The 25,269-nt window shown below is 47.6% G+C and overlaps 1 protein-coding gene across 1 annotated transcript in view; it reads left to right on the plus strand.

The window, feature by feature from the left end:
* LOC140388180 (dynein axonemal heavy chain 3-like) overlaps nucleotides 1-25,269 on the plus strand; it is a 1,528,048-nt gene that overhangs the window by 745,878 nt on the left and 756,901 nt on the right. The window contains exon 30 of the mRNA XM_072471941.1: nucleotides 3,759-3,929. Within this exon, the coding sequence (XP_072328042.1) occupies nucleotides 3,759-3,929 (171 nt within the window). The remainder of the gene's footprint in view (nucleotides 1-3,758; nucleotides 3,930-25,269) is intronic.

Raw genomic sequence — 25,269 nt, forward strand, 5'->3', positions numbered from 1 at the left:
AAGAAACCTTCGCTCGCCATGGCATTCCGCTTACTGTCATGTCGGACAATGGGCCCTGTTTTGCAAGCCAAGAATGGTCTTCTTTTGCTGCTTCGTATGGCTTCACGCACGTGACGTCCAGCCCTCTGCATCCCCAGTCCAATGGCAAGGCGGAAAAGGGCGTTCATATCATCAAGCGGCTCCTCTGCAAGGCTGCTGCTGCCGGATCTGACTTCTGTTTAGCCCTGCTGGCCTATCGCTCGGCCCCACTAGCCACTGGCCTCTCACCAGCCCAGCTGTTGATGGGTCGCGCCCTCAGGACCACTGTGCCTTCCATTCTAGTTCCTACACCCGACTATGCTCCAGTACTGCAAAGGATGCGACAGCAGCGTGCTCAGCAGAAGGTGGCACATGACACTCGGGCAACTGACCTTCCTGCCTTGGCGCCTGGAGACAACGTCCGCATCCACCTACCAGAGGGTGGCTGGTCGGCAACTGCCGAAGTTCTCCGACGCGTGGCTCCCCGCTCGTTCCTTGTTCGCATTCCTGATGGCTCCATTCGCCGGTGCAATCGCCGGGCTCTTCGCCTGCTTCCGCGCTCGCTACGTGATCATCCTGTTGTTCCTGATGTCGACTTTGTGGAGCTTCCTGCCACCATGCCCATTCCTCTGTCACCTGTGGCCAGGCCCATTCCTCAGCCGGTGGATCCTGACCTATCCTTGAGGTGGTCAACCCGAATTCGTCGCCCACCTATTAGGCTGGACTTCTGAGCATATTTGAACATTGGACTCACTAAAGTTTTATGCCACAATGTTAATATGTTTCTCTTTTTGTCGTTACAGGAATTCGTTTTGATGCTTGATGTTTACACTTGTTTTGTTTATGGTACAACCTCGTTGCTATGTTGCACCTGACTCGTTCCTATATATATATAGTTTAGCCTCATGTACATGTTGTAGATATTGCACACACACATTCAGCTGCGGTCAGTACACATCTATATTTATTAACACACAGGCACATATTTTTGTAAAAAAGGGGGGCTGTCATGATATTCAGATAAACATCATGGTGCAAACACACATACACACTGATGGACAGATCAACAGACCAATCAACACACACGCAACATCACAGCCAATCACAAGCAAGGGCACACACACTATAAAACGGGGAACACTTCCCGCTTATTCCAGCAGGAGAAAGCGATCCAAAGTTTGCGCTTATTCCAGCAGGAGACAGCTCAGCGCACAGAGCTCACAGCAAGCCACTCAGACATTCACCATGTGCTGAGTGCCTCTCCAAGATAGTGTTAGGGCTGGGTCCACAGGTTAAAGGGTAATGAACGAACCACAGTAACAAGTTTACAGATGTTGTTATTGAAAGTAATAAAACAGAGTTGCACCATCTGCAACCGTGTTAGCTCGCCTGTGTAGCAGAGCACCCAACACGACAATGCTAAATAAATATTTTGCCTCAGTTTTCACAGTGGAGGACTTGCGTACCATCGCTATAGATTAGGGTAATTCAGGGCTAATAGAAAGGATGGAACTTAGAACAATCAGCGTCAATAGGGAAACAGCACTCAACAAACTACTGGGATTGAAGGCAGACAAGCCCCCAGGGCCTGATGGCCTACATCCTAGGATCTTCAAGGAAGTGGCTGCAGAGATTCAGTTTCCGGTATTTGGGGGCTTTCTCCTCCAACACCTTTGCATTTTTCCGCTCCTGTTGGTGTCAACTTTCTTCTCCTTGTCTGAACAGGAGCAGCCTCTGTAAGCCATTTCCAATGGGAGCCATTGGTCTGGGTGCTGCCAGCTCCCTTTCCTGCGTCTTTGTTCCATTTGCCACTCTGTTGGCACCCCTCCCATTGACTCTGTCTGCTGAGGAAGCTCAGTGATGATGTGGGTGTTTTACAGCTTGAATTACCTTATTTTACCTTGTCCTTCTGGTCCCTCTCAATGAGCTTGTTTGCGAGACGTGGTGGGGAGCATTGCTGGTCTCTCCTGCATAAGCCTTTGGACTCCTTCGTTCTCGCCGCCTGTGTGTAACTGAGGCAGTGTTTCAGACAGGTCTTATAGACGTGACCTGCCCCACCACAGTTTAAGAACTTCATCTGTGTTCAATCCTTTCTCTGGTCACCTTCCTGCTATTCTGACAAACCCTGGGTTTCCCCGTGTGGACGAGCTATCCCTGACTTTCCCCTAACGACAAAGCTGGAGGGAGGGTGGAGGATGACTTCCTTACCATTCACCTTTAAGGTACCTTTGACCTGCCCTTTGCGGGTCGAAATCCTGAAGGGGTTCTTGACCTTGGTGCTTTCCCCAACCACCTCAGGAAGCCAACACATCCATCAGGAATTTCATACATACATCCTGCGACATTTTAAAAATTTGCATCAAAATATCAAGCGCTGAGGAGGACCTGCAGGCAGTCAGGCAGACCTCAGCATTCAGAACAGACTCCCAATGAAGGGGGAACAGTTACTGGGCGCACCTCCTTCACTGGCTTCCTGAAGGAATTACACCCCCCTGGTTTGTGCTCAGTTACTGGTTGCAGGCATCGCTTTTTACTGAACTGGCACCACAGTGCAAACCAGAAAGAAGATAACAAAACTGGGAGAGCTCAATCACCAAAAGGTGAGCAGCCAACACTGCTAAACCCCCCCCCCCGACCCTCAGTCGACACCCCCAAACAAAACCCCAAAGAATTTGTCCTGGGAGAACCACCTTATTGAGCATGGTGAAGTCGGTAGGAATTGTAACAAAACCCCACCCACACCCCTTGGAAAATAAATGCTGTAAATGAGGTCGGGGAGCGGAGTGATCCTGGAACGTGGGTACACAAATCATTAAAAGTCACAAAGCAACTTAATAACAAAAGCAAACAAAACACCGGAGTTCATTTTTTTCAGAAGGACAGAATCAGAAAACAGACAAGTTATGTTGAACTTGCATGGAACCCTGGCTAATAAATAAACTAACTTTGTAAGCCCATGTCTTCAAAAAGATCAGCGATATATTTTTGTGTCAGTCAGATACACAAAACCATTACAAAATAGCTCTCAAACTCTTTGAGGTTTTTTGGACAGAAATCGTACCCTCTTTCCAAGGATAAGTTTTTATTTAATAAGATATTAAACTGATGAAGATGACATGTTGGACATTAAAAGAACGGGGAAACCTCAGATAAGAATCTGTTTTCAAATCTTCACCAGATGCAGAGAGTGAATTCCCAGAAGACAAGCTTTCCATTTGAAGCTCGCTTTTCATCAAAAGACCACATTCCCACTGATCTTTATTGGGATAATGTTGGAAGGGAAATGACAACTTTTACAGTCTATTGAAGGAAGATGCTGGGCAGATCTAACGGGAACATCACTTGCATTTTGTCCCCAGCGATTTGACAATTATATCATAGAATCTCTCCAGTTCAGAAGGAGGCCATTCGGCGCACTTTCCCACACTTTCCCGCCCTAGCCCCGTAACCCAGTAACCCCACCTAACCTTTGGACACAAAGGTGCAATTAGTATGGCCAATCCACCTAACCTACACATCATTTGGACTTTGGGAGGAAACCGGAACACCCGGAGGAAACCCATGCAGACACGTGGAGAAAGTGCAAACTCCACATAGACAGTTACCCAAGTCGAACCCGGGTCCCTGGCGTTGTGATGCAGCAGTGCTAACCAATACACCACCGTGCCACTCAATTATGAAGGTGATGATTGGTTTGGGTTGCTGCTTGTCTGATACAGATTCTCTTGTCCGCACCACAGGTACTATCTGTTGTTGCCCAACAGATCCAGACTATTCAGCGAGCAGTTTCAGAACAAGTGAAGTCATTTGTCTTTGAAGGGACAGAGATCTCCCTGGACCCATCATGCACTGTGTTTATCACGATGAATCCTGGTTACGCTGGCCGAGCTGAGTTACCCGACAACCTCAAGGTAAGAGCAGCAACCTGGAGGCTGAATTCAACTCATTAATTAATTAATTATCATTAAGGTAAAGTGTAATTCATGAGCAAAGCACACTGACAGCATGCATTCTGACGTTATAAAAGGAATTGTTTCATAACATTATTAAAACAGGTTTTCTATTCAATATTTAATATCCAAGATGTATTCTACACAGTTCTGCAGAAGGGTCATCTGGATTTGAAACGTTAACTCGGGGCTAGATTTTCCGCTTTGCGCCACTGGTACCGGAGTTCCCGATGCGGTGGAGAATCCAGCACGGGGAGAAAATGGGATTGGTGCCAGGTGCCAACCCATTTCCGATGCTCGTGCCCCACGCAGGCATTGGGATCAAGGTTCGTGCCCCATGCCAGCGGGAGGATACAAATAGGTCATTAAGACCCATTTGCATCCTATTAATGGGCTGTGCATCATATTCTCTGGGCCCTCACGACTCTGGTCCTCTGGGTCAGGAATCACATTGGTGCTGGTCCTGACAAGAATGTACTTGATGCAGTAGATCTTACGGTGGGTCAAGAGGCCACTCTTCAGGGGAGTTGTCCCCAAAGTCCATTGGAGGGCTACCCTTCCCCCCACAATACAAGACCTGCCCACCGCACCCCCACTAGAGACTCCCTAATTAAAGAGACTCCCCACAAACCGCCTAAATTAAGAGACCCCCAGTGACCCAAAAAATAAAGACCCCCCCCCCCCACAGAGACACCCTAGATAAAGAGACCCCCACAGACCCCCTAGAAGAGACACACCTGCCATGAAGCCCCCCTGAAGAGAGACCCCTGTCTGGGCACCCCCCCAGAAGAGAGACCCCTGTCTAGGCACCCCCCCAGAAGAGAGACCCCTGTCTGGAAATTCCCCAAGAATAGAGTGTTGTCCCCTGTCAGGAATCTAGAGAGCAATCCAAACAGAGGCAGTGAAAATAAACACTGCTTTAACACTCACCTGGGAAATAGATCTGTTGGCTCAGGCAGAGGAAGCAGTACCTGTCAATTCCTGCAAAGAGAAATCCAGTCAATTGGGTTAAAACCCCCTCAGATCTTTGATCTGTAAGTCATTCATTAATTTCTCTTTGATGTTGATTGTATTCGCCTGTGATTGACAGCTTCCAGACATCCCCAGCAGTTAGCATTGTTTTATTCATCTTCCTTTGTGCTTCCTTTTTGCCGTGGCCAGTGGTCTGGATGCAAGCGCAATCGGCCGCTTTCTATTGTCATCCATGCGGTGTGACAACACGGCGTCAATGCCGTACAGTAAGGCATCACACGTGATTACCAGTGGTTTGGTGGGATCGTAGTGTGTCAGCAGGACGGACGAAGTTTGTCTTGTCTTTATTTGAGTAAACACTCAATTGTGACACTCTCCATGCCCTTGGCTATTTTAGTTTTAGCAGAATATATAGGGAGGGCGGGGTCGAGTGATGTGGGAAGTCCAGGGATTAATTTTCTGTATTAATTTACTAGCCTGTGTTCAGTTGTGTTCTCTGATGTGGGGGCCTCTTGAATTGTTTGCGAATGGGTGTAGTCCATCCCGGTCTACGCGGTACCCATGGTAATTAACCACTCTGGCGTGGAAAATGCACTTCTCTTTTTAAACGGACGCCCAACTTTGAAAATCGGCCAGGTACCTTATCCAAGTTGTTCAAGTGCTCTCACTCTGTCGTACCCATGACCAATACGTCATCCAAATAAACCACCCCACATGGCAGGCCCCTCAGGATGTTTTCCATGATGCGCTGGAAAATGGCGCCGTTTGATAATACACCGAAGGGCAATCTAGCATATTCATAAAGGCCCCTGTGGGCATTTATGCTCACATATTGTCTGGATTCAGGTTCTAATTCCAGCTGAAGATGAGCATGACTCATGTCAAGCTTTGTAAATGAATGACCACCAGCCAGTGGTCATTCCTGAAAAGATTCAGGTTCTGCTTCAGAGTCAACATGAATTTTTGCCATGGCTCCCTTGATTTTCCCCAGCCCGGTTTGGAAAACTGCAGGGTATTTCCCCACCACCTCGTAGAGGCCTCCAGTACTCATCTGAAAAATCCACTGCCAATCTAGGCGAAGGTCTTGCAGCCAGTCACAGCCTAACAGACTTTCAAACATTTTTTTCCGGGACCCACTTTTGGCAAATGGCCATCCTTCAGGGCCCACGTTGGCCATCCATCGCGACACCCGCTGACCGACCTTCGTGACACACAGCATGTTCGCTTACCCTTTAATGTGAAAGGGGAGCATGCATTGTTCTCACAATCTCACTTGAATCAGGTTCAAAGGAGCAGGGGGCAATGCGCACATCAGGTGCAGAATTCAACCAGATACTTTGTGCCATCTTTTTCTTTGTGAAAATGGAAAATCCAACCTCGCACATGTAGGTCATCGTGAAGTGCAACAGCAACGAAATGCATGTTTTACTCAGCACTGGATACATCAGAATGCTTCCAGCCTCATGGGCTTTTGGCTTGTTTCTAATGTGGTATTAAAGATCAGATACAGCAGCCCAGTGTTGCGCTGGTCAAGGAGACACAGCCTGAGTGAGTGAGACACAGGCAGAGTGAGAATTTAAAACTTGGTAATTTGGTGCAGTGAGGTAACCAGGAAAGGTAAGTGATCAATCTAATTCTGTTGTTTTTCAGTTAAAAGTGCAGTGTAGATTAGTGTCTGATTGGCTGAAGCTGCCCCCACCCTAATTGCTGAGAGGCAGTTATCTGGCAGTCACCTGGGCCAGTTTAGGGGCATAAAGGTACACATTGTATTCTTCTCTTTGAAGTTTAAGGAGTGTGAGTCATCCTAAAGTCTGTATAAAAGACAGACAGAAAGCGCACTTAGTAAGCGTTGCGCTGGTCAAGGAGACACAGCCTGAGTGAGTGAGACACAGACAGAGTGAGAATTTGAAACTTGGTCATTTGGTGCAGTGAGGTAATTCGGTGAAGAGTGGGAGAAGGTGCTTTTTCCCTACTGTTTTGTTCTCTCTCTTTCTTCTGGCCTGTAACTTTTAATCAGCAGGGAGAGAACCTGAGAACATCTGAGACCCTCAGGAGGTAAGTAAGTGATTTTTACTCATTTTTACTTTTATTACCTTTTCAAATTGTGTGTGTGTGGTGTGTGGGGGGGGGGAACTGAAGTGACATCACAGAAAAGCTGTGACCTGAGTGGCTGGGTGGGAATCTACACTAAATTAAAAAAATTAAGCATTGGTAACTAATTAAACATAATTACTTAATGATAATTTAGAGGGGTATCTAAGCCAGAGATCGGAGAGTACTATATTTAGCTGTCACATTTATAGTAGAAATCTAGTGCTAGGAAACAGATAGTTAACAGTAACTTTTCAAAAAAAATTTTAACTTTTAACTTTAATTTACTAATTAATTGACGCAATGTCAGTTAGAGGGGTGCAGTGCTCTGACTGTGAGATGTGGCAGGTCCGAGAGGCTTCCAGCGTCCCGGATGGCTTCATCTGCAGAAAGTGCACCCAACTGGAGCTCCTCACAGACCGCATGGTTCGGTTGGAGCAGCAGTTGGATGCACTTAGGAGCATGCAGGTGGCGGAAAGCGTCATAGATAGCAGTTATATAAATGTGGTCACACCCAAGGTGAAGGCAGAGAAATGGGTGACCACCAGAAAGGGCAGACAGTCAGTGCAGGAATCCCCTGTGGTTGTCCCCCTCTCGAACAGGTATACCCCTTTGGATACTGTCGAGGGGGATAGCCTATCAGGGGAAAACAGCAGCAGCCAGAGCAGTGGCACCATGGCTGGCTCTGATGTTCAGAAGGGAGGGTCAAAGCGCAGAAGAGCAATAGTAATAGGGGACTCTATAGTCAGGGGCACAGATAGGCGCTTCTGTAGACGTGAAAGAGACTCCAGGATGGTATGTTGCCTCCCTGGTGCCAGGGTCCAGGATGTCTCCGAACGGGTAGAGGGCATCCTGAAGGGGGAGGGCAAACAGGCAGAGGTCGTTGTAAATATTGGTACTAACGACATAGGCAGGAAGGGGCATGAGGTCCTGCAACAGGAGTTCAGGGAGCTAGGCAGAAAGTTAAAAGACAGGACCTCTAGGGTTGTAATCTCGGGATTACTCCCTGTGCCACGTGCCAGTGAGGCTAGAAATAGGAAGATAGAGCAGCTAAACACGTGGTTAAACAGCTGGTGTAGGAGGGAGGGTTTCCATTATCTGGACTACTGTGAGCTCTTCCGGGGCAGGACCTATATAAGGACGGGTTGCATCTAAACTGGAGAGGCATAAATATCCTGGCCGCGAGGTTTGCTAGTGTCACACGGGAGGGTTTAAACTAGTATGGCAGGGGGGTGGGCACGGGAACAATAGGTCAGAAGGTGAGAGCATTGAGGGAGAACTAGGGAATAGGAACAGTGTGGCTCTGAGGCAGAGCAGACAGGGAGAAGTTGCTGAACACAGCGGGTCTGGTGGCCTGAAGTGCATATGTTTTAATGCAAGATGTATTACGGGTAAGGCAGATGAACTTAGAGCTTGGATTAGTACTTGGAACTATGATGTTGTTGCCATTACAGAGACCTGGTTGAGGGAAGGGCAGGATTGACAGCTAAACGTTCCAGGATTTAGATGTTTCAGGCGGGATAGAGGGTGATGTAAAAGGGGTGGCGGAGTTGCACTACTGGTTAGGGAGGATATCACAGCTGTACTACGGGAGGACACCTCAGAGGGCAGTGAGGCTATATGGGTAGAGATCAGGAATAAGAAGGGTACAGGCACAATGTTGGGGGTTTACTACAGGCCTCCCAACAGCCAGCGGGAGATAGAGGAGCAGATAGGTAGACAGATTTTGGAAAAGTGTAAAAACAACAGGGTTGTGGTGATGGGAGACTTCAACTTCCCCAATATTGACTGGGACTCACTTAGTGCCAGGGGCTTAGACGGGGCAGAGTTTGTAAGGAGCATCCAGGAGGGCTTCTTAAAACAATATGTAGACAGTCCAACTAGGGAAGGGGCGATACTGGACCTGGTATTGGGGAATGACCCCAGCCAGGTGGTAGAAGTTTCAGTAGGGGAGCATTTCGGGAACAGTGACCACAATTCAGTAAGTTTTAAAGTGCTGGTGGACAAGGATAAGAGTGGTCCTAGGGTGAATGTGCTAAATTGGGGGAAGGCTAATTCTAACAATATTAGGCGGGAATTGAAGAACCTAGATTGGGGGCGGATGTTTGAGGGCAAATCAACACCTGACATGTGGGAGGCTTTCAAGTGTCAGTTGAAAGGAATTCAGGACCGGCATGTTCCTGTGAGGAAGAAGGATAAATACGGCAATTTTCGGGAACCTTGGATAACAAGAGATACTGTAGGCCTCGTCAAAACGAAAAAAGGAGGCATTTGTCAGGGCTAAAAGGCTGGGAACAGACGAAGCCTGTGTGGAATATAAGGAAAGTAGGAAGGAACTTAAGCCAGGAGTCAGGAGGGCTAGAAGGGGTCACGAAAAGTCATTGGCAAATAGGGTTAAGGAAAATCCCAAGGCTTTTTACACGTACATAAAAAGCAAGAGGGTAGCCAGGGAAAGGGTTGGCCCACTGAAGGATAGGCAAGGGAATCTATGTGTGGAGCCAGAGGAAATGGGCGAGGTACTAAATGAATACTTTGCATCAGTATTCACCAAAGAGAAGAAATTGGTAGATGTTGAGTCTGGAGAAGGGTGTGTCGAATGCCTGGGTCACATTGAGATCCAAAAAGACGAGGTGTTGGGCGTCTTAAAAAATATTAAGGTAGATAAGTCCCCAGGGCCTGATGGGATCTACCCCAGAATACTGAAGGAGGCTGGAGAGGAAATTGCTGAGGCCTTGACAGAAATCTTTGGATCCTCACTGTCTTCAGGTGATGTCCCGGAGGACTGGAGAATAGCCAATGTTGTTCCTCTGTTTAAGAAGGGTAGCACAGATAATCCAAGGAACTACAGACCGGTGAGCCTTACTTCAGTGGTCGGGTAATTACTGGAGAGAATTCTTCGAGACAGGATCTACTCCCATTTAGAAGCAAATGGACGTATTAGTGAGAGGCAGCATGGTTTTGTGAAGGGGAGGTCGTGTCTCACTGACTTGATAGAGTTTTTCGAGGAGGTCACAAAGATGATTGATGCAGGTAGGGCAGTGGATGTTGTCTATATGGACTTCAGTAAGGCCTTTGACAAGGTCCCTCATGGTAGACTAGTACAAAAGATGAAGTCACACGGGATCAGGGGTGAGCTGGCAAGGTGGACCATTTCAAAATGCCACTCTTTGGGAGACTTGATGTATTTGATGCTAGAGTGGAGGATTGGATGCAATACGGAGAGCTTATGTGATACTATTTCAGGGCTAACGCGTTAAGTGGTTATAAACAACAGACAGTAATATTCTTGACTGCTTGTGGAACCCCCACCTTCATCATGATAAAAAGACTTATATAAAAGCCTCAAAGCATTATGACCCCAAACAGCCAGTCATCGTGCAATGTTACCGGTTCAACACGGCTGAGAGGACCCCAGGGGAGTCTGTTACCGAGTTCTTCATGCGTTTGAGGATACAAGCTGAATTTTGTGATGATGGCCTTTCCCTTCCCGAGATGCTGCATGACTGTTTGGTTTGTGGCGTGAATAAAATGGTGACCCAACAAAAGTTGCTGGCAGACCCATTTTAGACCTTAAGAAGGCCGTAGAAATCTTGATCTCAAGAGAAAGTGCAGAAAAGGGAGTGCAGGAACTCCAAAGGATGAAAGTGAACATACCCCCTTCCAGCATTCAGCATCCCTCAGATTAGGAACCCCTGATCCCTGCCTTGGGGCGAACACCGCCAAGACTAGGGCCGCGGATCTACAAAGAACAAAGAAAAGTACAGCACAGGAACAGGCCCTTCGGCCCTCCAAGCCCGTGCCGACCATGCTGCCCGTCGAAACTAAAATCTTCTACACTTCCTGGGTCCGTATCCCTCTATTCCCATCTTATTCATGTATTTGTCAAGATGCCCCTTAAATGTCACTATCGTCCCTGCTTCCACCATCTCCTCCGGTAGCGAGTTCCAGGCACCCACTACCCTCTGCGTAAAAAACTTGCCTCGTACATCTACTCTAAACCTTGCCCCTCTCACCTTAAACCTATGCCCCCTAGTAATTGACCCCTCTACCCTGGGGAAAAGCCTCTGACTATCCACTCTGTCTATGCCCCTCATAATTTTTTAGACCTCTATCAGGTCGCCCCTCAACCTCCGTCGTTCCAGTGAGAACAAACCGAGTTTATTCAACCGCTCCTCATAGCTAATGCCCTCCATACCAGGCAACATTCTGGTAAATCTCTTCTGCACCCTCTCTAAAGCCTCCACATCCTTCTGGTAGTGTGGCGACCAGAATTGAACACTATACTCCAAGTGTGGCCTAACTAAGGTTCTATACAGCTGCAACATGACTTGCCAATTCTTATACTCAATGCCCCGGCCAATGAAGGCAAGCATGCCGTATGCCTTCTTGACTACCTTCTCCACCTGTGTTGCCCCTTTCAGTGACCTGTGGACCTGTACTTCTAGATCTCTCTGACTTTCAGTACTCTTGAGGGTTCTACCATTCACTGTATATTCCCTACCTGCATTAAACCTTCCAAAATGCATTACCTCACATTTGTCCAGATTAAACTCCATCTGCCATCTCTCCGCCCAAGTCTCCAAACAATCTAAATCCTGCTGTATCCTCTGACAGTCCTCATCACTATCCGCAATTCCACTGGCAAGGTGGATACAGAACTGGCTAGGTCATAGAAGGGAGAGGATAGCAATGGCAGGATGCTTTTCTAATTGGAGGGCTGTGACCAGTTGTGTTCCACAGGGATCAGTGCTGGGACCTTTGCTGTTCGTAGTATATATAAATGATTTGGCGAAAAATGTAACTGGTCTGATTAGTAAGTTTGCAGACTTACTAATTGCCACCATTGGATCCGGCCTGACCTCTACCCCTATAATCTTAGACAATGTCTTTCCATCAGCTCCGGCACCTTCGAGACCCGAAAAGTGCCACCATTGGATCCGGCCTGACCTCTACCCCTATAATCTTAGACATTGTCCCAAACATCGCTTCCCAGTACTTTACCAGCTTCTCATACCACCAGAACATGTGCGCATGGTTCGCTGGCCTTGCCCACATTTTTCACATGTCAAACGCCCCACGAAAGAACCCGCTCAGTTGCACACGAGTCATGTGCACCCTGTGTAGTCTTAAACTGGATCAGGTTCATTTGCGCACAAGAAGTGGCGTTCACTCTACGCATAGCTGCGCACCACAGACCACATTCCATTTCCTCCCCAGCTACTCCTTCCACTTACATTTAATCTTCGCCACGTGCAACCCCCGAGCAACGCGTATATGTCTCCAATCTTGTCCTTTCCAGGCTGGTTAGGGTGTATCAATTGCTCCAGCAAAGTATACCCTCCACTTTTTTTTTATAAAGTCCCATACCTAAACTCACTCCCTCTTGGCAGCTTGAACCTTTCTCGTAGCTCATCTAAACTTGTGAATTGCCCTTCCAGGTACATGTCCCTCTCTTCTCCAGTCCCATCTCCCTCCATCTTCTATACATCCCATCTATTTCCCCAGGCTTAAAACTATCATTCACACACAGTGGTGTCAACACCGACATCCCCTCCAATTTAAAGTGCCTCCTCAGTTGGTTCCATACCTTAACCGTCGATTGCACCACCGGGCTCGCCGAGTACTTCCATGGGACAAACGGCAGAGGGGCCGTCACCAAGGCCCTCAGACTGGATCCCCTTCAGGACTCCTCTTCCATCCTAACCTCCTCGCCCACCACAGTCTCACCTTCTCCACATTAACCGTTCAGTAATACTGTAACAGGTTTGGGAGTGGCAATCCCCCTTTCTGTCTCTGCATCTGTAACAGGGCCTTCTTTACCCTTGGCACCTTTGCCGTCCATATAAACTCTGAGATTATTGCCTCTAATTTCTGAAAGAAAGACTTTGGGAGAAAGATTGGGAGGGCCTGGAAGACAAATAAGAACCTTGATAACACATTCATTTTTATGACCTGCACTCTCCCTACCAATGTCAAATGCATTGTATCCCATCTCTTAAGGTCCCCTTCAATCTTACACCAGTGTTGTCAAGTTCCACTTATGCATCGTGGCCCATTCCCTTGTCACCCTGTATCCCTAAGTGTCTAAACTTTTCCCTAGCCACTTTAACGGTCGAGTCTTTAGGTTGACCTTCAGCCCCACCACGTTCACCAGGAATATCTCACTCTTCCCTACATTTAATCTATATCCTGAGAAGGCTCCAAATCTCTCCAGTATTCCCACGATCCTGCCCATGCTCTCAAGCGGGTCTGGCACAAACAACAGGTCGTCCATGTAAAGCGATACCCAATGTTCTCTACTCCCACTCACAATCCCCCGCAACTCAGTAGGTCCCCTAAGGGCCATCACCAAGGGTTCAATCAGCAAAGCAAATAGCAACAATGACAGTGGACATCCCTGTCTCGTACCTCTGTGTAGCTCAAAATTTTGTGAACTCAATCCGTTCAAGGCAACATGTGCCACTGGAGGTGTATATAACAAACTTCAGTCCAAATCCAAACCTGTCCAAAGTTTCAATTAAGTACCTCCACTCCACCCAGTCGAAGGTCTTCTCAGCATCGATGGAGATAACAGCCTCCGGCACTTGCCCCTTCGATGCAATCAGTATCACGTTCAAAAGCCTACTAATATCACTGGAGCCCTGTCAGCTTTTTACAAAACCCATTTGGTATTCTGCTACCAACTCCCTCCATCTTTCTCACCAACACCTTGGCCAGCACCTTCACATCAGAATTTAACAACAAAATGGGTCTGTATGACCCACACTCCAACAGATCTTTCCCACTTTTCAGGATTAATGTAATCAATGCCTGCATTAATGTTATCACCGAATTTACAGTGCAGAAGGAGGCCATTCGGCCTATTGAGTCTGCACCGGCTCTTGGAAAGAGCACCCTACTTAAGCCCACATCTCCACCCTATCCCCATAACCCAGCAACCCTATCTAACTTAACGGCAATTTAGCATGACCAATCCACCTAAACTGCACATCTTTGGGCTGTGGGAGGAAACCGGAGCACACGGAGGAAACCCATGCAGGCACGGGGAGAACGTGCAGACTCCGCACAGACAGTGACCCAAGCAGGAATTGAACCTGGGATCCTGGCGCTGTGAAGCCATAGTGCTAACTACTATGCTACCGTGCTGCCCTTCCCGCCACCACAGTAACTCTCGCTTCTCCACAACTTTGTTAAACATCACCAACAAGTGCGGAGCCAATTCAGTCGCAAACGCCTTGCAGAACTCTGTCGGAAAGCCATCCGGCCCTGGTGCCTTCCCTGACTTTATTCCCCTAATACTTTCAATCACCTCTCTCAGGCTCAATTGTTCTTCCAATGTTTGCCTCTTCTCCTCCTCCAGCCTTGGGAATTCCAAACTATCTAGGAACCTTCCCATGTCCCCTCCCTTTCTATCTGGTGCTGCCCTATATAACTTCTCTCAGTATCTCTGAAACGCATCATTTATTTTTCCCGATTCTGATACCACATCTCCCTCTTCCGTTCCTACTTTCAAAATTTCTCTGGATGCAGCCTGCTTTCTTAGCTGGTGGGTCAGCATACTGCTCGTCTTCTACTGGTACTTGTATTGCACCCCGCTTGCCCTTCTTAACTGCCCTACTGCCTTCCCTGTCGTCAGCCTATCAAACTGCCCTGCAACCTCTTTCCGCTAGCAGCTCCTTTGTAGGGGCCCCTGCATATCTCTTGTCCACCCTCAACTATCTCCTCCAACAACCATCTGTATTTTCTCCTCCGCCTCCTGTCTTTATGCACTTTAAATGAAATAACCTCCCTTGGATCAGTCTCCAACGCCTCCCAAAAAGTGGCTGCTGACACCTCCCCGTTCTGGTTAATGTCCACATACTTCTCAATTAATGACGTCACCTTCTCACAAAAAACATGTCTGCCAAAAGATCCGAGTCAAACCTTTAACCCAGCCTCTGCACCCATTGAGTTTCACCTCCACCCAATGTGGCGCATGGTCAGGTATTACAATCCTGCCTCCACCACCCCCAACAACACCGCCCAGCTCACCACAGAGAAATCAATCCTCAAGTATGCCTTATGTATGTGTGAGAAGGAATACTCCTTCTTCCCCAGATTCCTAAACCTCCACGGGTCAATCATTCCTATTTGTTCCATAAGCCCTCCCAGCTCCTTTTGCCATCTTCAGCCTTTCTATTGACTTGGAGCATGACCTGTCCACCCTCGGCACCATCACACAATTGAAATCTCCGTCCATAATCAGCTGGTGTGTATCTAGGTTTGGGATCACTCCCAGCAGGCCCCTCATAAACCCCACATCATTTCAATTTATATATATGTTGACCAGCACCTCTGGCGTCCCCTCCAGCACTCCACTCACTATAATATATCTCCCTCCCGGGTCCCTTACCTCCCTAGCTCCCACAAACTGCATTCTCTTATTATCAAAATCGACATCCTCCGTGCCTTTGAGTCAACCCCCACTTATCCCTCAGCCTAATCTGATCCTTAACTCCGAGGTGGTTCTCCTGTAGGAAGATCACCTCCACCTATAAACCCTTCAGGTGTGGCAAAGGCTTGGGATCGGTCCATTTAGCCCACGAACATTCTATGAAACAAATTTTATTGGGGGTCTGTACCTCCATTCTCCTCTACCATCCACAATCGGCCCAGTCTCTCCTAATACAGTAATATATCGGGCCCATCCAAGATGGCCCCCCCTTTGTCCATGACCATGCTTGATCCCTCCTCACATTCACCCCCCCCCAACCAGTCCTCTCAGCCTTCTCCCCTTTCACACCTCCGTTCACGAGCATTGCCTTCCAGCGTGACAGCTTCCGCTTGGAAATCCCTTCTTCCTCTTACATTCCATCCCCTCCCGGCTGCCCACAGCGCGAAGGAGAAGGGACCGAAGTAACAATCGGCGCCCTCCAGAAAACAAAGAAACACCACAGACATAGAACATAGAACATTACAGCGCAGTACAGGCCCTTCGGCCGCGATGTTGTGCCGACCTGTGAAACCACTCTAAAGCCCATCTACACTATTCCCTTATTGTCCATATGTCTATCCAATGACCATTTGAATGTCCTTAGAGTTGGCGAGTCCACTACTGTTGCAGCAGGGCATTCCACGCCCTTACTACTCTCTGAGTAAAGAAACTACCTCTGACATCTGTCCTATATCTATCTCCCCTCAATTTGAAGGTATGTCCCCTTGTGCTAGACATCACCATCCGAGGAAAAAGGCTCTCACTGTCCACCCTATCCAATCCTCTGATCATCTTGTATGCCTCAATTAAGTCACTTCTTAACCTTCTTCTCTCTAACGAAAACAGCCTCAAGTCCCTCAGCCTTTCCTCATAAGATCTTCCCTCCATACCAGGCAACATTCTGGTAAATCTCCTCTGCACCCTTTCCAATGCTTCCACATCCTTCCTATAATGCGGCGACCAGAATTGCACGCAATACTCCAAATGCGGCCACACCAGAGTGTTGTATAGCTGCAACATGACCTCATGGCTCCTAAACTCAATCCCTCTACCAATAAAAGCTAACACACCGTACGCCTTCTTAACAATCCTCTCAACCTGGGTGGCAACTTTCAGGGATCTATGTACATGGACACCGAGATCTCTCTGCTCATCCACACTACCAAGAATCCTACCATTAGCCCAGTACTCAGTCTTCCTGTTATTCCTTCCAAAATGAATCACCTCACACTTTTCTGCATTAAACTCCATTTGCCACCTCTCAGCCCAGCGCTGCAGCTTATCTATGTCCCTCTGTAACTTGTAACATCCTTCCGCACTGTCCACAACTCCACCGACTTTAGTGTCATCTGCAAATTTACTCACCCATCCTTCTACGCCCTTCTCCAGGTCATTTATAAAATTGACAAACAGCAGTGGCCCCAAAACAGATCCTTGTGGTACACCACTAGTAACTGGACTCCAGTCTGAACATTTCCCATCAACCACCACTCTTTGTCTTCTTCCAGCTAGCCAATTTCTGATCCAAACTGCTAAATCTCCCTGAATCCCATGGATCCGTATTTTCTGCAGTAGCCTACCGTGGGGAACCTTATCAAACGCTTTACTGAAATCCAGATACACCACATCAACTGCTTTACCCTCATCCACCTGTTTGGTCACCTTCTCAAAGAACACTATAAGGTTTGTGAGGCACGACCTGCCCTTCACAAAACCGTGTTGACTATCTCTAATCAAATTATTCCTTGCCAGCTGATTATACATCCTATCTCTTATAAACCTTTCCAAGATTTTTCCCACAACAGACGTAAGGCTCACTGGCCTATAGTTACTGGGGTTATCTCTACTCTCCTTCTTGAACAAGGGGACAACATTTGCTATCCTCCAATCTTCTGGCACTATTCCTGTAGACAAAGATGACTTAAAGATCATGGCCAAAGGCTCAGCAATCTCCTCCCTAGCTTCCCAGAGAATCCTAGGATAAATCCCATCCGGCCCAGGTGACTTATCTATTTTCACACTTTCCAGAATTGCTAACACCTCCTCCTTCTGAACCTCAAACCCTTGTAGTCTAGTAGCCTGAATCTCAATATTCTCCTCGACAACATTGTCTTTTTCCTGTGTGAATACTGACGAAAAATATTCATTTAGCACCTCTCCTATCTCCTCGGACTCCAAGCACAACTTCCCACTACTGTCCTTGACTGGCTCTACTCTCACCCTAGTCATTCTTTTATTCCGGACATATCTATAGAAAGCTTTAGAGTTATCCTTGATCCTACCTGCCAAAGACTTCTCATGTCCCCTCCTGGCTCTTCTTAGCTCTCTCGTTAGGTCCTTCCTAGCTAACTTGTAACTCTCGAGCGCCCTAACTGAACCTTCATGTCTCATCTTTACATAAGTCTCCTTCTACCTCTTGACAAGTGTTTCGACTGCTTTAGTAAACCACGGTTCCCTCACTCGACCACTTCCTCCCTGCCTGACAGGTACATACTTATCAAGGACTCGCAGTAGCTGTTCCTTGAACAAGCTCCACATTTCCATTGTGCCCATCCCCTGCAGTTTCCCTCTCCATCCGATGTATCCTAAGTCTTGCCTCATCGCATCATAATTACCTTCTACAGAATTGACAGCTGGCGAGGGGGGGGGGGGGGGTTGGTGGGGGGAGTACCCCATACAATCCTTATAAACCTGTAACTTGAAACAGAAAATACAACTTGAAGAAAGAACTATCAACGACAAACTGGACCCAAAGAACTCCCCAATCCTCTGATAACAAACAATAATTGTACCCTTTAACTTTTACAGATGCAAACTCCCTCCTTTTACATCAATTCTTAGATCTCCCCAACTTATGGTCTCTTATGAATTTGTTCGCCTCTTCTAGCATTTCAAGATAGTATTCTCGGCAACGAAAGTGACCCACAGTTTTGCAGGGTGTAAAACCCCCAAATTAAATATTCCTCCAGTATAGGAACGCCTTGGCCTTGTTGAAGCCCGCACGTCTCTTTGCTAGCTCTATCCCTATGCCCCGGTAAATGCTAATCTGGTTACCTTCCCATTCGCAATCAAGTTTCTCTTTGGCCCAATGCAACATTTTTTCCTTTTCCAGAAATTTGTGAATACACACAATCATTTCCCGTGGCTGCTCCCCCACTCTCGGCCTTTGGCTTCAGGACCTGTGCACCCTATCCACGTCTGGGGCCCTTACCAGCACTCCTTGCCCCACCAGCCCAGCCAACATCTTTGTTACATACTTCGTGGCGCTCATCCCCTCCACGCCTTCTAGCAGCCCCACGATTTGGAGATTCTACACCCTGGATCTATTTTCATGTTCCTCGACCCTAATCTTGAATGATTTACATAGGTCCCCCAGGGCTCCCACCTCCACCTCCAGGGATACAGGTCACTTTTGATTGGAAACCACTGCCTCCATCTCTCGCAGCTTCGCTCCTTGCACCTCGAGGCACTTTTCCACGCGGTGCATAGTTACTTGAAAAGGTGCTACTGTACCCATGATGGCCCTTGACCAGTCTCCTTGCATTTCTTTTCTCTGGTGTCGGAGTTCGTCTTCAATAAAAGCCATTAACCGTTCCCTCTGAGCTTTTCCCTCAGGCGTCGATCCTTCTCTCTCTGCTGCCATTTTGTCAGACTATGTCGAGCCTCAAGTTCCCTCCACTTTTTGAGCCGAGATTTTGAGTGATTTGTGCCGGGTCCGATAAGTTACCAGCATAACAGTCCCAGGGAGTGCAGTATTTAAAACTTTTGGGCCCTTTTTCCCCCCCCATCAGAGCAACCCGTCAGCGGGGTTTAAATTGCCAAAACCTTTGTTCCCGAGTCGGAGCCATCCTGTGTGCAGCCACTTATGTCACAACCACCATCGGAAGCCTACTGCAGTGCATCTTGTAGCTGGTACACACGCTGCCATTGTTCATCCGTGGTGGAGGGTTTTGAATGTTTGTGGAAGAGGGAGCAATCAAGCGGACTGTATTGTCCTGGTTGGTGCCCTCTAGCCACAGTATTAATATGGCTAGTCCACTTCAGTTTCTGATCAATGGTAACCCTCAAGATGTTGATTGTGGGGATTCAGCAATGGTAATGTCATTGAATGTCATGGGGCGGTAGTTAGATCTTCTCTTGTAGGAGATGATGATGTGGATGTGCCGGCGTTGGACTGCGGTGGGCACAGTAAGAAGTCTTGCAACACCAGGTTGAAGTCCAACAGATTTGTTTCAAATCACTAGCTTTCAGAGCGCAGTTCCTTCCTCAGGTGAAACATGCAGGAGATGGTCATTGCCTGGTACTTGTGTGGCGCGAATGTAACTTGCCGCTTGTCAGTCCAAGCCTGGATTTAGTCCAGGTCTTGCAGCATTTGGACATGGACTGCTTCATTATCTCAGGAGTCACGAATGGTGCTGAACATTGTGCAGTCAATCCGCAAACATCCCCACTTCTGACCTTATGATGGAAGGAAATCACTGATGAAGCAGCTAAAGATGGTTGGGCCTAGTACACCACCCTGAGGAACTTCTGCAGTGATGGCCTGGAACTGAGATGATTGACCTCCAACCTGCTCCTATCTTCTATTCATCTATGTAACCACCACAATCATCTTCCTGTGTTCCAGATATGACTCCAACCAGTGGAGAGTTTTCCCCGATTCCCATTGACTCCAGTTTGGCTCCTTGATGCCATACTCAGTCAAATGCTGCCTTGGTGTCAAGGGCAGTCACTCACCGCAATTCCAGCACTCAGCTCTTTTGTTCATATTTGAACCAAGGCTGTAATGAGGTCAGGAGCCAAGTGACCCTGGCAGAACCCAAACTGAGCATTCGTGAGCAGGTAGGTGCCGCTTGATAGCACCGATGATGACTCCTTATATCACTTTGCTGATGATGGAGAATAGACTGATCGGGCGGTAATTGGCTAGATTGGATTTGTCCTGTTTCTTGTGTACAGGACACACCTGGGTAATTTTCCACATTGCCAGGTAGATGCCAGTGTTGTAGCTGTACTGGAACAGCTTAGCTAGGGGTGCGGCAAGGTCTGGAGAACACGTCTTCAGCACTATTGCCGGAATATTGTCAGGCCCATAGTCTCTGCAGTATCCAGTCCCTTCAGCCATTTCGTGATATCACATGGAGTGAATCGTATTGGCTGAAGACTGACATCTGTGATGCTGCGGACTTCAGGGGGAGGCCCGAGAAGGATCATCCACTCAGCACTTCTGGCTGAAGATTGTTGCGATTGCCTCAGCCTTGTCTTTTGCACATATGTACTGGGCTCCTCCATCATGGAGTATGGGGATATTTGTGGAGCCTCCTCCTCCAGTGAATTGTTTAATTGTCCATCACCATTCACGGCTGGATGTGGCAGGACGGCACCTCATTTTTCGGTATGCCTGGTGTTGCTCCTGGCATGCTCTCCTGCACTCTTTATTGAACCAGGATTGATCCACTGGCTTGGTGGTAATGGTGGGGTGGGGGATATGCCAGACCATGAAGTTACAGATTGTGCTCGAGTACAATTCTGCTGCTGCTGATGGCCCACATCTCCTCATCAATGTCCAGTTTTGAGTTGCTAGATCTGTTTGAAGTCTATCCCATTTAGCTTGCCTGAGCTACTTGTGCCACTTTTACGATTCAATGTCTGTGTGTTCCTACCTCAAATTCTTCTGAAATTCTATTTTTCTTCTTATGACCAAACAGAAAACTGACCTTTTTGCAGAGAACTCAATTTCTTCTAAACACACGAGGGGTTTGATAACTGTGTCGGGCTGCACCACTTCCTTTGCCCATATCCATATGCTGACCACCTGCTGCCTCCAACTCGCCTTTGTGTCCGCAGATCTTCTTTATGTCTGCCAACTCCACAGCCTCTGGTCTTAACTTCCTTACTGTTGGAGTTGCTTCAAGGTCAAGGGTCATCAGGTCCATCATTATCCAAGAAAGTTTAATTCTTGAAAACAGTCACAAAATCCGCAGACATTTTACAGGATTTATGGATTTTCATTACTGTATGATTTCTGAATCAAAGGTCCTCATAACAGCACAGCAGAGAATGACACAGCATGAGACAAGTGAACAGGACATAGCACAATAGGGCGCAGCACAACCTTCGATGTATTTTACCATTTTTAAAAAAGCAAATCTTAAAATCTACTTTCTTTGCAACTCACAACTCCTCTTGGTATTTAATGATGCAGTTCAGTATTTTCTATATTTGTCTCGGGTCATAAATCGGGGTTGACTCTTAGAACATAGAACATTACAGCGCAGTACAGGCCCTTCGGCCCTCGATGTTGCGCCAACCTGGGAAACCACTCTGAAGCCCATCTACACTATTCCCTTATCGTCCATATGTCTATCCAATGACCATTTGAATACCCTTAGTGTTGGCAAGTCCACTACTGTTGCAGACAGGGCATTCCACACCCTTACTACTCTCTGAGTAAAGAACCTACCTCTGACATCTGTCTTATAACTATCTCCCCTCAATTTAAAGCTATGTCCCCTCGTGGTAGACATCACCATCCGAGGACAAACACTCTCACTGTCCACCCTATCTAATCCTCTGATCATCTTGTATGCCTCAATTAAGTCACCTCTTAACCTTCTCTCTAACTAAAACAGCCTCAAGTCCCTCAGCCTTTCCTCATAGGATCTTCCCTCCACACCAGGCAACATTCTGGTAAATCTCCTCTGCACACTTTCCAATGCTTCCACATTCTTCCTATAATGCGGCGACCAGAATTGCACGCAATACTCCAAATGCGGCCGCACCAGAGTTTTGTACAGCTGCAACTTGACCTCATGGCTCCTAAACTCAATCCCTCTACCAATAAAAGCTAACACACCGTACGCCTTCTTAACAACCCTCTCAACCTGAGTGGCAACCTTCAGGGATCTATGTACATGGACACCGAGATCTCTCTGCTCATCCACACTGCCAAGAATCTTACCATTAGCCCAGTACTCTGTCTTCCTGTTATTCCTTCCAAAATGAATCACCTCACACTTTTCTGCATTAAACTCCATTTGCCACCTCGCAGCCCAGCGCTGCAGCTTATCTATGTCCCTCTGTAACTTGTAACATCCTTCCGCACTGTCCACAACTCCACCGACTTTCGTGTCATCTGCAAATTTACTCACCCATCCTTCTACGCCCTCCTCCAGGTCATTTATAAAAATGACAAACAGCAGTGGCCCCAAAACAGATCCTTGTGGTACACCACTAGTAACTGGACTCCAGCCTGAACATTTCCCATCAACCACCACCCTTTGTCTTCTTCCAGCTAGCCAATTTCTGATCCAAACTGCTAAATCACCCTGAATCCCATGCCTCCATATTTTCTGCAGTAGCCTACCGTGGGGAACCTTATCAAACACTTTACTGAAATCCATATACACCACATCAATTGCTTTACCCTCATCCACCTGTTTGGTCACCTTCTCAAAGAACTCAATAAGGTTTGTGAGGCACGACCTACCCTTCACAAAACCGTGTTGACTATCTCTAATCAAATTATTCCTTTCCAGATGATTACACATCCTATCTCTTATAAACCTTTTCAAGATTTTGCCCACAACAGAAGTAAGGCTCACTGGTCTATAGTTACCGGGGTTGTCTCTACTCCCCTTCTTGAACAAGGGGACAACATTTGCTATCCTCCAGTCTTCTGGCACTATTCCTGCAGACAAAGATGACTTAAAGATCAAAGCCAAAGGCTCAGCAATCTCCTCCCTAAATCCTAGGATAAATCCCATCCGGCCCAGGGGATTTATCAATTTTCACACTTTCCAGAATTGCTAACACCTCCTCCTTATGAATCTCAAGCCCTTCTAGTCTAGTAGCCTGAATCTCAGTATTCTCCTCGACAACATTGTCTTTTTCCTGTGTGAATACTGACGAAAAATATTCATTTAGCAACTCTCCTATCTCCTCGGACTCCAAGCACAACTTCCCACTATTGTCCTTGACTGCCCCTACTCCTACCCAAGTCATTCTTTTAAAAAATATATATATTTTATTGAAATTTTTTTCCAAACAACAATTTTTTCCCTCTTACAAAGCAAACGTAACAGTAAAGAAATTTTTAACAATACACAAATAACTAAACCCCATAATCTTTTGACATAAACTAAACTAACCCCCCCCCCTCTCCCCTCCCCCCTGGGTTGCTGCTGCTGGTCATCTGTCTTCCCTCTAACGTTCCCCTAGGTAGTCGAGAAATGGCTGCCACCGCCTGGTGAACCCTTGAGCCGATCCTTTCAGGGCAAACTTTATCTGCTCCAGTTTAATGAACCCCGCCATATCGTTTACCCAGGCCTCCAGTCCGGGGGGTTTCGCCTCCTTCCACATGAGTAGGATCCTACGCCGGGCTACTAGGGACGCAAAGGCCACAACGTCGGCCTCTTTCGCCTCCTGCACTCCCGGCTCATCCGCAACTCCAAATAGAGCTAGCCCCCAGCCTGGTTTGACCCGGGCCTTCACCACCTTCGAAATCACTCCCGTCACTCCCTTCCAATACCCCTCCAGTGCCGGGCACGCCCAAAACATATGTGCGTGGTTTGCCGGGCTCCCGCCGCACCTCCCACATTTGTCCTCCACTCCAAAGAACCTGCTCAATCTTGCTCCCGTTATGTGTGCTCTATGTAGCACCTTAAATTGAATCAGGCCAAGCCTGGCGCATGAGGAAGAGGAATTTACCCTGCTTAGGGCATCAGCCCACATACCCTCCTCTATCTCCTCCCCTAGTTCTTCTTCCCACTTTCCTTTTAGTTCGCCCACCAACTCCTCCCCCTCTTCCCTCATCTCTCGGTATATCTCTGACACCTTGCCCTCTCCGACCCACACCCCTGAAAGCACTCTGTCCTGAGTCCCCTGTGTCGGGAGCAGCGGAAATTCCCTCACCTGTTGTCTAGTAAACGCCCTCATCTCAGGAAGTTTCCCCGGGGCAACTTATACTTTTCCTCCAATGCTCCCACGATCGCAAAAGTCCCATCTATAAATAAATCTCCCACCCTCCTAATTTCCAACCAGGTGCCAGCTCTGAAATCCTCCATCCATTCTTCCTGGGGCGAACCTATGGTTGTTCCTAATTGGGGACCCCACCAGGGCACCTCGCACCCCTCTCTGTCGCCTCCACTGTCCCCAGATATTCAATGTTGCCGCCACCACCGGGTTCGTGGTAAACTTTTTTGGCGAGAACGGTCACCAGCGCCTCTAAACTCGTCCCTTTACAGGACTTTCTCTCCGGTCTTTTCCACGCCGCTCCCTCACCCTCCATCATCCATTTACGTATCATTGCCACATTGGCGGCCCAATAGTAATCGCCCAAGTTCGGTAGTGCCAATCCTCCTCTGTCTCTGCTACGCTGAAGGAACCCCCTCCTTACTCTCGGAACTTTCCCTGCCCACACGAAGCTCGTGATGCTCCTGTCTATTTTATTGAAAAAGGTCTTAGTGATTAGTATAGGGAGACATTGAAATACAAATAAGAACCTCGGGAGGACCATCATCTTAATTGCCTGCACCCTGCCCGCCAGCGACAGAGACTGCATGTCCCACCTCTTGAAGTCCTCCTCCATTTGTTCTACCAGCCGTGTCAGATTAAGTCTGTGCAAGGTTCCCCAGCTCCTAGCGATCTGAATCCCCAGGTATCGGAAGTTTCTTTCCACTTTCCTTAGAGGCAGGCCTTCTATCTCTCTACTCTGGTCTCCTGGATGTATCACAAATAATTCACTCTTCCCCATGTTTAGCCTAT

Source organism: Scyliorhinus torazame, chromosome 13, assembly GCF_047496885.1.
Source record: "Scyliorhinus torazame isolate Kashiwa2021f chromosome 13, sScyTor2.1, whole genome shotgun sequence".
Taxonomy (NCBI): Eukaryota; Metazoa; Chordata; class Chondrichthyes; order Carcharhiniformes; family Scyliorhinidae; genus Scyliorhinus; species Scyliorhinus torazame.